Here is a 13,008-nt window from a genome sequence, read left to right as displayed (position 1 = left end):
TTCTGCTTGCTCAGGTCTGCCTTTGAATCCCACTAGTGATTTTCTCATTTTAGTTATTATGCTTTTAAGTTCTAGAATTTTTTGGGGGGTGGTTCTTCTTAGGTTTTCTTTTTAAAAAAATATTTCCATTTTGTTCATTCACCATTTTCTTGACTTACTCCACATCTTTATTTCTTTGAGCATCTTGAAGATAGTTACTTTAAAGTCTTTGTCTAATAGATTTGCCATTGGGTCTTAGGGACAGTTTCTGTTGATTAATATTTTTCCTTTGAATGGGCCATACTTTTCTATTTCTTTGAATACTTTGTGATTTTTTGGTTGAAAACTGGATATTTGAATCTAATAATATACTAACTCTGGAAATCAGATTCTCTCCCTTCTGAGGGTTGTGTGTGTGTGTGTGTGTGTGTGTGTGTGTGTGTGTGTGTGTGTGTGTGTGTGTGTTATTGTTGAAGGCTGTCTCCATGACAAGGATCAGCCTGAGGTATAATCTTAAGGTCTTTTAGGTCTTTTCTGAGCCTGTGCATTTTCCTGGTCATGCATGGTTACTTTCTAATTTTCCCCCATATATACAATTGATTTTTTATGTTCTAGTCTTTAATATCTGGCTCCCAGTAAGAGAAAAAGAGAAAAATAGAGGGAATGGGGAGTGGATGCTCTCCTTTTAATTCCCTGGAGTTCACTTTAGCCAGATGGGAAGGGGCTGTTGTACTTCGGGGGGAGGTACAACAACAATGGCTGCCTTTCTTTTTCTACACCTCTGTCATCAGAAACAACCCATCAGCCATTAGAGCACAGATCCCTGATGTTTAGAGGATGGGGTCCTTTTTGCCGGCTGTGCACAAGCTGCTTGGGGAACATGTGAACAGCTGCTTGCTGAGGGTGGGGGATGGGTAGCTGCTACTGTGCTAAAGCTGAAATTGGCTGAAGTTAACTACAAATTACCACTGGAGCCTTCCCTTGAAAATTTCAAGCCTTCAATAGACTCCAGAGTTCCAGATTAGTTATATCAGACAGATTTTGGCACAACAATTATTGTCTAGGTGGGGAGATAGAATCCTGGTGCTTCCAGGGTGCCTGGGTGGCTCAGTCATTAAATGTCTGCCTTTGGCTCAGGTCATGATCCAGGGTCTTGGGATCGAGCCCTGCATCGGGCTCCCTGCTCAGCAGGAAGCCTGCTTCTCCCTCTTCCACTCCCCCTGCTTGTGTTCCCCCTCTCCCTGTGTCTCTTTCTGTCAAATAAATAAATAAAATCTTTAAAAAAAAAAAAAGAATCCTGGTGCTTCTTACTTCACCATCTTTTCAGAACCCTCCAGTGCTTAACTAATTTTTTTAACCTAAAAAATTTTTTGTACAAAAACATACCCAAAGTCATCTTCCTAGATAGTCTTGCCTTTTTGGAAAGGATCCATACCTACTGTTAACCTTCTACCCATGATACCTCCCCATGACCTTAGGTGATTATCTTTGTATCATATATTCCTCAGACTTCCTTTGACAAACGTGTCTTCGATATTTTATACATAGAAAAAGACAAGCTAGTATACCTCTAACAACCAGGATCTATACAACAGGTAATCAAAATCACTCACAGATGTTTTGGTAATCCTTAGCTAATTGGACTATCCTATTTTCCAATTTTATTTACTATCACCTTATTAAATGTATTGAGAGACTCATTTGATTGTGTATTTGATATTTCTAAAGCAAATTTATTTCCTCTTCTGGCCAATTTATTTCCACAGGGATTACATCAATTGGAAATTTTAGGTAAATTTCCCCAACTATTGTTCCACTTTGGTAATTGTTATCGGTATTTCATTTTCTTTCTTTCTTTCTTTTTTTATTTTAGAGAGAGCAGGCATGTGGCAGGGGGGAGGGGCAGAGGGAGAGTGAGAGAGAGAATCTTAAGCAGGCTCCACGCCCAGCATGGAGTCTGACTCGGGGCTTGATCTCACAACCCTGAGATCATGACCTGGGCCAAAATCAAGAGTTGGATGCTTAACCAACTGAGCCACCCAGGAGCCCGTCATTTTCTTAAATTTTCTTAAGGGAAACTACAAAACTTTGTTATACCAAATAGCTTTAGGTAAGAGATTAAGTTAATGCCTAGCAAAAAACACCTATGTTAATATTATAGTAGCATTTCCTATCCTTCTCAACACAAGTGTCCTTTACCCATATACCATATATTTCCAGATATAGGGGCCATTAGAGGCCATTTCCCAGTAAATGCAGGAATGACCTGATTTGGAGGCAGAACTACAACCCAGCCACTAAGGAACATGTTTTAGCCAATACTGGTTTCCAAATGTCATGGAGCCGCCCATCTATTTAAATGTTGCAGGGATGTTACAATATTGGCCTTTGTCTACCCAATTCCTAATCATTATACCACAGTGAATGTTAGTTTCTTTCTAATTTAAAGTATGATACCTAATTTAAATAATGAGTAAGGCCACATTTTCTACTGAAGTCCTGTGTGATTTAAATAACAAATACTGCAACACAATACAGATCAGTACTCATTCCAATTAGTCCTCCCAACAGTGCAGTGTCCAAATTAAATTATTTGCCCCTTGGTCATTTAGCAGAGGATCTATAATTATAAGAATCCTCAGGATGCTGCTAGTCTTTATCTAAAAACAACTCAACTCTTTTATGTTATAGCCTCTGATTTTCCAGTGGCTAACCAACAACTGCAGGGGAGTGACATCATGATTTTTTAGGATGTCCCTCCAGGTTTTTAATAGAGCAATCACTTTTTGTCTTAAGATAGTAGCCTTAAAACTGCTTGTTCTATTTGCTCTCTTTACCTTTCTTTTATACCAGCAGTTTTATTTTCATTAGGATGGTTAATAACAACTAAAGGATTATATTTTTAGCCATTTTTTTTCTCAACCCTTTTCTCTTTGTCAGTCCATTTTGTTAATTCCTGAGAGGGTGGATCTGTCATCCAGATTCTACCGGTAAGATTTTTCCCCAATTATCTACTGCAGAGCTTTCCTCTACTCCTACATCATCATTCAGTCAATCACTAGGCAGCAGAGTCTCCCTCTCTTTCCTTTTATTTACCCCACAGAGTCTTGGTCATTGAGAGTCTGAAAGTTAATCCTAAATTTGACAGCAATCTGTATGCCTTCTAACTGTGCCCTTGATTTTAGATTGACATTCAAATCATATAGACTATCACAATGAGTACAGTCCAGTCTCAACTATCTTGTGCTGAGGTTGTCCATACACACATCAGTCTTATATTTTGCTACCAAGTGTGTTGTGTGCAGTCCTAGGGACTTGAAACTGTACCATGGTTGTAAGACCACCTGATATGCATAATGATGCCAAACATTCCTTTTCCTGTTCTGGATCCTTTTCTCAGAACTAAATAAGCTCATTGTTAAGTTAAAACTTCTTTATTCTTTGCCTTTGACTATCAAACCAAATCTGTTGGTGGCAATACAGAAATATAATACATATTTATCGTAGAAAATAAAATTCAGAAAAGTGTAAAGGAGATAATATCACTTAAAAATAATCACAAATAGGGCGCCTGGGTGGCTCAGTTGGTTGGGCGACTGCCTTCGGCTTGGGTCATGATCCTGGAGTCCCGGGATAGAGTCCCACATTGGGCTTCCTGCTCAGCAGGGAGTCTGCTTCTCCCTCTGACCCTCTTCCCTCTCGTGCTTTCTATCTCTCATTCTTTCTCTCAAATAAGTAAATAAAATCTTTAAAAAAATCACAAATAACTTTGTGGATTGATGCAATTCTAAAGTTTTTATAAACATGAATGATGTTTTTTATGAACCTGAGATAAGAAATTGTATAATGTTTAGTACTGTGCCTTTTTCCTTTGAAAATGTATCATGAACATTTTCCCATATTTTCATATATTGTTGATTTAATGACTTGTTCTTATGAAAAATATGTATACATGGCTTATAATTATATAAAGTTACATTGGCACCCTAGTAACTGTTTTAAGTGGTCTGCAAGATGTATATGCTAACCTTCAAGATGATCAGATTCTGTGTTTGGATACTTAAGCAACCATAAAAAAATTTTTTTTAAAAATTTCATCCTTAGTGGCACATATGCCCTAGTATTCTGCATTTATGATAAGAGAAGGGTGGGTTAATTATTATTTAAAGTGAATAATGAAGTTTATGAAAATAGTATAGAAACTTTTATTGCCTAGAAGTTCTAGAAGAACTCTCTGGGAGTGGCATTGACATATAGGTTACTTCAAAATGGATGCTTGAAAAATAATATGTTTTCTCTGAATTGATTTGCCATGAATTTGATTTTCTTACTTTCTACAACCATAGTGCCTATGAGATTATCAAGCTGAAAGGGTATACCTCTTGGGCTATTGGACTGTCTGTGACAGATCTGGCAGGATCAATTTTAAAAAATCTTAGGAGAGTGCATCCAGTTTCTACTATGGTTAAGGTAGGCTTAAATTGTCTCTTCATTTATCATCTTTTCTTTAATATTAGTTGAGTCCTTATGTGCCAGGCATATATACATTATACAGGCATTGAGGATATACTGGAGAACAAAAAAGGCCCTGACCTCATAAAGTTCAATTAAAGAAATGGACTTAATAAAATAATTATAAAAGTATATAATTACAAATTACAATAAGTGCTATGATAAAAAACTACCAAGTACTTAAGAGTATACAGGAAGAAAATTTAACTACCCTGGGTAGAAGCATGGGTGATGGTGAGGGAAGACTTCCTAAGGAAGTAAAATGTGACCTATTCTGAATAATGAGTAGGAGTTAATTTGGAAGGCTGGACAGACAGAGGGAACACATGTACAGAGGAACGGAGGTAGAATTAAGTAGAGGGCACTTGTGGATCTGAATAAAAGGTCAGTTGTTGAAATGCAGAGAGTGAAGGGAAGTGCATGGTGAGGCTGAAGAAGTAAGCAAGGTTCAGCCACTGAAAGCCTTATAAAAGGATTTGAGTCCTTACCGTAAGGGCTATGGAAAGCCAACAAAAGAACTTAAGCAAGGGACTGGCAAGTTTTCATGTTAAAAATATTTCTATGGCTGTGACAGAGGGAACAGATTTGAAAGGGACAAGAGTAGACATGTGGAAACTTGTCAAGAGGATGAGCAGTAGTCCAGAACAGAAAGGATAGTAGTGGAGGTAAAGAGAAGGGGATGAATTTGAGAGACACTGTGTTTAGGAGGTAACATTTATAGGACTTGGTAATGGAATGAAGTGAGAAATAAGGAAATGAAAGGTCATTGGTAGGTTTCTATTTTGCACCATTATATAGGTAGTGATATCCACCGAGGAAGGGAATTCTCAAGGAGAATCAGATTTAAAGATCATGTTTGCAATTATGGACAAGTTGAATTTCATGTGCCTTTGCAATATCCGAGGGGAAGTAGGCAGTTGGGTACAAGCTTCTGGAACTCGTAGAAGAGTTTTAGGTTGGAGTTCTAAGTGTGAGTCAGTTTGGAGAGAGACAGTTCCTGAAAGGGAAAAAGAAGTTCTGTCAACAACAACAACAACAACAACAACAAAGAGATGCTGGACAACTGCAGACAACAGATATCCCTTACACTTGGTAACAGCAGTTGGGAATTTTAATGAGCTTGCCTAAGGTGAGTATAATAAAATGAGAAGACAGACTGAGATTGAATCTTGGGGAATTCTGGTGTTGAAAGTTGAGTTTATAGTGTGAGTCCACGAAGTGACTAAGAAGTGGTGGCCAGAGAGTTAAAAGAAAAACCAAGAGAAGAGAATGTGGATTCATGGTAACCAAGAGAGAGGAGGATGCTTTAAAGATGAAAGAATTGGTTTTCAGTTGATTGATGTTGAGAAGTTATTTAAATTAAGAATAAAAATTTCAGGAGGATAAAGTGACAGAGGTCATGGATAACCTGTTTAATGAAGTAATAGGAATGAAAGCCTGATTGGAATACACTAGGGTTTTCTTAACCTCGGCACTGTTGACTTTGGGCCAGATAGCTCTTCATTGTTGTTGGAGGGCTGTCCTGTGCATTGTGGAATGTTAGCAGCTACCTGTTAGATGTCAGTAGCATGCCCTCTTTCCCCAGTTTCAACAATCAAAAATGTCTCCAGATATTGACAAGTTGTCCATTTGGAGGGTCCCTTGAGAACTTTTGAGGAAATTAAGACAAGCGTAAACAGCTCTTTTGAGGTATTTGGCTGTGAAGGTAAGGAAAGAGAGTAGTAATTGGAGAGGAGAATCAAGGCCAGGCAAGTTTGTGTTCTTTTTTTTTTTCTTCTTTTTTTAAGATAAGATGCTGATAGTAAAAGAAGATATTGAAGATAGAAGTAATAAGCAGAGGGGGTGGGATCCAGAGCATAGATGAAGGTGTTAGTCTTAGAAAGGAGGAGAGAGAGCTCTTTGTTGTAACAGGAGGTAATAGAGGATAGGCAGTGAATCATGTAGATTTCTAAGTTTGGCATTGGATGCATCTGATGACCTCTGTCTTTTTAGTGAAAAGAGACAAAATCACCTACTGAGAATCAGGGGATGTCTAGAGAAGTCAGATGTTTGAGAATATTTGAAATCATCTTTGTAGATAGTGAGAAATAGAATCTGACCCCCCAAAAAGCAGAATTACTGTTAGGTGGATGCTTATTTGAGGTTGGTATGAATTAATTAATTAAGATTAATTGTAGTGTAAGTTAAAAATTAACTTTATTTTGTAGTTTTCTCCAGGGATCTGAGCACAGGAATGGAGAGAAAAGATTGCTGAATTCATGTGGGTGTGGGTTTTACTTGCTGGAGCATGAAAAGGGGGGGTGGGGTAGAAAGTAGAAGGGAGGGATGGGGGAGGTGTAGCTTTTGGCTTATACACATGTTAATAATGGGTTGACTTTCTGCTAAAGGGTCACAGACAAAATTCAAGACCTTTGCCCTTAAATATGATCTACATACAAATGAATAAATTATAAGAAGAAAATGAATAATAAGGAATTTAAGAAATATTTATAAACTGAAAATTAAAATAGGGCAGAGAGTCTTATGTATGGTGAAAGAGTTACAGGATGAATCATGGGATCTAAGTTGGATATGGAGGAATCCTCTAACAAGGTCCACAGTAGGATCCTTGGGGTGGGAAGAAAAGGTTCTATGAGCTGAAGAAGTCAAGGGACTTGGTTATGGTTAGTTTATCCACATGGACAATGAAGTCACCAAGGTTAATCATAGAAATTGGGACAGAGAGGAAAGATTGTAAGCTAGTTGTCAGTCTTTTATGAATGAGATGGAGTAACCAAGAGATTAGTAAATGGTCATTAGTAGATGAGCTTCAAAAAATAGGGGGAATGTTAAGAGAGTAGGGGACTAATGGTTTGAAAGAGACAATGAGTACAGAATGAGTACACCCCTCCTTTTTGAGGATACGTAGGGGATATGGGAGAATAAGCAGTTACCCCTAGGGCGCTCCTGAGGCAATGTCAAGGAGGTGTCAGATGCTCTGAGAAGAGACTGAGATTGAGTAATATGGGAATTTCATAGTTTTTACTATACAAATCAGTGGACAAGTTATATTTTATTTTATTTTTTATTAACATATAGTGTATTATTTGTTTCAGGGGTATAGGTCTGTGATTCATCAGTCTTACACAATTCACAGCGCTCACCATAGCACATACCCTCCCCAATGTCCATCACCCAGCCACCCCATCCCTCCCACCCCCCTCCACTCCTGCAACCCTCAGTTTGTTTCCTGAGATTAAGAGTCTCTTATGGTTTGTCTCCCTCTCTGGTTTCATCTTGTTTCATTTTTCCCTCCCTTCCCCTATGATCCTCTGCCTTGTTTCTCAAATTCTACATATCAGTGAGATCATATGATAATTATCTTTCTTTGACTGACTTATCTCGCTTAACATAATACCCTCTAGTGACAAGTTATATTTTATTTTATTTTTTTAAAAGATTTTATTTATTCATTTGAGACACAGAGATACAGAGAGAGAGAGAGAGAGCATGAGCAGGGAGAGAGGCAGAGGGAGAGGGAGAAGCAGGCTCCTCACTGAGTCAGGAGCCCGATGTGGGGCTTGATCCCAGGACCCTGGGATCATGACCTGAGCCGAAGGCAGATGCTTAACTGACTGAGCCACCCAGGCGCCCCGTGACAAGTTATATTTTATAGGAAAACTTAAACATTTAACATTAAGAGCATAATCATTCATATATTCTTATATTTTTTTTTACCACAATTGCTTCAATTTTATTATTTCACATTTCAGCAAATACGGGTACAAAAACAGTTTATGTCATATTAATATATTGCTGGATTTTTTTTTTAAATATATAGGGAATTCTTTTTAAATAGCCTTTCCTCATTTCTTGGCCAGTCCAGGAGCAAATGAGAACCAATTTTAGTGTATTCAGGGGTCATACTGTCAACCAGGCATGACTCTTAAAGAAAAGAGGGGGCTGGGTAGCAGGTCATGGTCAGTACATAGGACCAGGCAGGGCCAAGCCCCAGGCGCCAGGACCCTTATTTCCAGCCCACCCAGCAGCCCCCAGATGGCATGATGGGATTGGATATACATTCTCCAATTCTAGTCCAAGAAGCCCCTTCTAGAAGACAGATAGAGGAAGCAGAGGGGAAACAAATTCCGCAAACACTAACAGGGAAGCAGAGGGGCTTCCTCCTCAGCCACAGTGGACTTTTTTCTGATGCCACCCAATCCCTAGCAACTCATGCTGAAGCTCCAAAAGTTACACAGAGGTGGCAACAGAATGACCAAGGGCAGGAAAGGCAAGGCAAGGTGAGTGTAACTGGAGCTGGAGCCTGGCTGGGAATGGAGTGTGGGCTGACGGTCTGGCAGGAATGTGGCCTTCCATGGCTAGGCATAGACCAGAGTGGAGGGAATGTGAGTATAGGCTGGCAGGGGCCCTCAGAGGAAGACAGTGTGTGATGGCTGGTGTGATGGAGCTTTTGAGTTTGAATATAAAGTGCCTCCAAAATGAGGGAGCTGCACTGTGGTGGAGGGGTGGCCAGAGTCCCTCTATGGGAGACTAGAGTGAAACAGGAGCAAGGGGCACACCCTGAGATCCTGAGGAGAGCCCCAGAGATGGTGAGAGGGAAGCTTGGCTGAGTAGCTCCTATGGTCTCTGAGCTGTTGCGGGAAGCTGGAAGGCAGCACTCCAGAGTCAAGGAGGCTCTTCTTTCCCTCCATGCTAGTTCCTGGTAACTGTTTAATTATAAGGAAGGAAGGAGGAAGAACAAGACCATCCCATTGCCTCCTCCAACCCTAGACTCAACCCCAGGGGTAGATAGGAAAGAGCAATGAGTGGTGGAAGGCAGGGAGGTGTGAGGGGCCTACCAGGTCTTATCTTCCAGGGGGTAGTAGGAAGGTGGCAGAAACTGGTTTGTGGGCATGTAGGCCTTGTGTTTCTTGCCCAGGTTGTAATTGGCTCTGGCAGCTGCTTCTGTGACCTTGGCTTCAGCTGCAGGAGTGGAGGGAACATGAGGGCTGCTGGCTGGAGACTCCAGGAGCCCAGAATAGGGTGGTGGCCATGGTTGCAACTATTCCATGTTCGTCAAGGGAGGTCCTGGATGGAAGTCAGATGGAGTGGGGGATAGAAGTAGCCAGAAGGACAAGGGTACATTCCATTGGTAACTGTCAGGGGAAAGACAAAGGCCCTGCTAGGTATGTGAGAGTACCTGTAGGCTCCATTGGAGGCTTCACCTTTGGAGGATTGAGATGTCACCTGTAGCATCTATCGTCCAACTCAATGGTGCCTCTTGGTGTAAAGGTCAACTTATACAAAGCAGTCTTCCCAGTCACTTCCTGCTTCAGCCTTCACTGTTCTCTTGATGTAGTTTATATCAAACACAGGCTGCTTGATTTTGCAGTCCTTTATTAGGACTGATAAAATGGCATCATGAAGGATTGGATGGCATCTTTTCTTTGGACAGAAAAATGGAACCAGTAAGGGGTAAAGTATATGGTGCCTTTCTCCAAAGGTCCCTTTGAAGGCCTTTGGTATGTTCTTCATGTCCTTGAACACAAACTCTGCATAGACATAGGACATTAGGATCGGTATTAATTACTCTGCCCCCCCTCTGATTCTAGTCAGCTCCATGGTCTCTCTGGTATCCTCTTATTCTGAAGCTCTCTTGCATAACTGCTTTTCTATATCAGGTTACTGAACAATAATCTAATTTTGCCTTTTAGGGCTTATATGGAATAAAAGAAGAAATCTTTCTCAGTATCCCTTGTGTCTTGGGGCGAAATGGTGTCTCAGATGTTGTGAAAGTTAACCTGAATTCGGAGGAGGAGGCCTTTTTTAAGAAGAGTGCAGACACACTCTGGAATGTCCAAAAAGAGTTGATATTTTAAAGCCTCTTAATGTTCCACTGTTTTATAGAACAAGATATCAGACTGTATATTTTACATTTTGAAAGTATTTTAATCTGATCTATAAAAAATAAAAAAAATTGGGAGACCCTTGACATAATTTCAGTCCCGCAAGTCTTGGAAAAAGAAATGGTAAAGAGATTTCTCCTCTCTATGAATCTCTTATAGCACTGTTCTAATGATACCCAACCTATACAGATGAAAGTTTTACTTCTGAGGTATGTCATATATAAGAGTTGCCTTGAAGTTTAGTAGAGTATGTATAACAACCCATTATAATATAAAACTTATGATTTTTCTCACAAAACAACCAGCACTCTTTTCTAGTGTCAAAATTTCATTCTTCTATTAGGGGACAGGCATATTTACTTTATATTGCTTCATTAGCTTCATGTGTCTATGTATGATCTTTACTAAGTACTTATCTTTAAGACCATGTGTATCAGAAGGAAACAGAAATAAAACTTTTATGGTATAAAAAAATTAAATGAAATGTCTTCAAACCTGTAAGCATTATTCCAAATCACATAAACTCAAATAGTTGATTTGGTGTCTCTGTTGAAATGCCACACAGGAAGCTTAGACTATTCTGTAGGTCATCTGTTGAGCAAACTAGGGCTATGCTTGCTGTGTTATGGTTATGAGGTCAATATGACATGATTTATGCCCTCGAGTATCTCACAGTATTTAGGGTACCTCAACTAATTGATTATTTTTTTCTTTCTTTTTTTTTTTAAGATTTTATTTATTTATTTGACAGAGACACAGCGAGAGAGGGAACACAAGCAGGGGGAGTGGGAGAGGGAGAAGCAGCCTCCCTGCTGAGCAGGGAGCCCGATGCGATGCGGGGCTCAATCCCAGGACCCTGGGATCATGACCTAAGCCGAAGGCAGACGCTTAACGACTGAGCCACCCAGGTGCCCCCAACTAATTGATTATTGACATGCATGTATATGAGTGCATATATGTACTTCTGATTTATATATACATACAGAACAAATATATATGAAATATTTCCTTGATTTCACAATTTAAGGCAGTTATAGGAAATACACAATTAAAGCTAAGAAATCAGGACCAAAATAATTTATAACAGACGAGGACAGGACTAGTGGGAAAAATTAGAAGACAGATGTGCAGGTCCTAAGGACTTACATGGCTCTAGTGGAGGTGCACTCATTGGGCAGAGAGTCACAGTTCATACTCTTATTCTTGCAATCTGAATAGTTTTCATTCTAGTCCTCTCCTGCTGAACATGATTAGTTTCCCATTATTCTTTTCTTTTTCCTTGTTTCAGCTTTTCCCTTGAATGCACAAAACAGGATCATGAGAAAGTTTAGTTAGGATAGCAGGGATGGGGGAGTCTAATGTGGATTTTGCCTTTTTTTTTTTTAAGCTGTTCTTTGTACACCAAATTAAAACTTCATTTTAGGAAATCCTTGCAGATATTGAAAGGGTGCAAAATATAGTTTCTACAAGGAATATTTTAGGAAGTAAAACTGCTCTAATGGTGTATTCTCAACAGGGGGCACTATCACCCCCAAGAGTGTAAAATTGGTTATGCGGGAGGTTGGGGGAAAATATTAGATATTACAAGGGTTTCATTCCCTAAAGTTCAACCCTACCAGACAAAATCTTATTCTTTATTTTTCTTTCAGATTTTATTTTTAAGTAATCTCTACACCCAGCATGGGCCCGAACTCACAATCCCGAGATCAAGAGTTGCTTGCTCCATGGACTGAGCTAGCCAGCCGCCCCTCTTATTCTTTAATATTTAATTTCATGTTGGGGGTGGGTGGAGCTGAACGATCGGCAGAGAAAGTCTAAAAAGGCCCTTGAGGGAGAGAGAATGAAAAAAGTTTGAGAAACACTGCTCTATTTCTTCTAAAAGAATTTGTCAGAGGTGTATTACGTATTATGATTTACAAATGAGTTAGAAAACAATTAGGTAGAACGTGGTGGGACAAGAGATCTAGCAACCTTGGTGTATCCCAGACAAAGGATAAGAGGGGAATTTTGGATTCTGCATTTAGCTACTTCATAAATAATGAGTTAAGCTTTCCCATCCACTAGTGGAAATGGTTATCAGCCCCGCACTGATCAAATTCTTAGGATTTCATATCTTATTTAAAAATCCCCTTTGCCTGGAGGGTTTTTAAAATTTTTACTCTCTCTGCTTTAGCTCACATTTGTGGGTGGTTAAAAGTAGCATGCAGATCTCTTTCTCCAGCAGCTCTGGGGAAAAGTTCCCAAGGAAGAGTCAAAAAGCCCTTATTGGATACATCCAGACAAGGTTTGGTTGGAAATAAATGTACTAGGGCTCTCCAGTGGATGAGTTCTGGGCAAGCAGTACTCGGTTTGATAGCTGAGACTCTCTAGTTCATTGTTGTTGTTGTTTTTTAAAGATTTCATTTATTTATTTGAGAGAGAATGAGAGAGAGAGAGAGAGCATGAGGGGGTGGGAGGGTCAGAGGAAGAAGCAGACTCCCCACTGAGCAGGGAGCCCGATGCGGGACTCGATCCTGGGACTCCAGGATCATGACCTGAACCGAAGGCAGTCGCTCAACCAACTGGGCCACCCAGGTGCCCCTCTCTAGTTCATTGTTATCTTTTGCACCTCGAGCTCTTGGAACCCAGGAGC

At 39.8% G+C, this 13,008-nt stretch overlaps 1 protein-coding gene and 1 pseudogene across 4 annotated transcripts in view; one reads left to right on the top strand and one right to left on the bottom strand.

The window, feature by feature from the left end:
* The window catches only part of LOC114219994 (L-lactate dehydrogenase C chain), a 45,753-nt gene extending 35,404 nt beyond the window's left edge, over positions 1-10,349 (top strand). For all 4 annotated transcript variants that reach the window (XM_028117698.2, XM_028117699.2, XM_028117697.2 and 1 more), the window contains 2 exons: positions 4,326-4,449; positions 10,185-10,349. In XM_028117698.2, coding sequence (XP_027973499.1) covers positions 4,326-4,449; positions 10,185-10,349 — 289 coding nt within the window. The remainder of the gene's footprint in view (positions 1-4,325; positions 4,450-10,184) is intronic.
* LOC114219977 (WW domain-binding protein 2 pseudogene) lies at positions 9,326-10,053 on the bottom strand (annotated as a pseudogene).
* Positions 10,350-13,008: the final 2,659 nt, after the last annotated feature.

Source organism: Eumetopias jubatus, unplaced genomic scaffold (assembly GCF_037043125.1).
Source record: "Eumetopias jubatus isolate StellerSeaLion01/CBP00866 unplaced genomic scaffold, mEumJub1_p1.0 scaffold_13, whole genome shotgun sequence".
NCBI lineage: Eukaryota > Metazoa > Chordata > Mammalia > Carnivora > Otariidae > Eumetopias > Eumetopias jubatus.
This window is presented reverse-complemented; position numbering and strand designations above follow the sequence as displayed.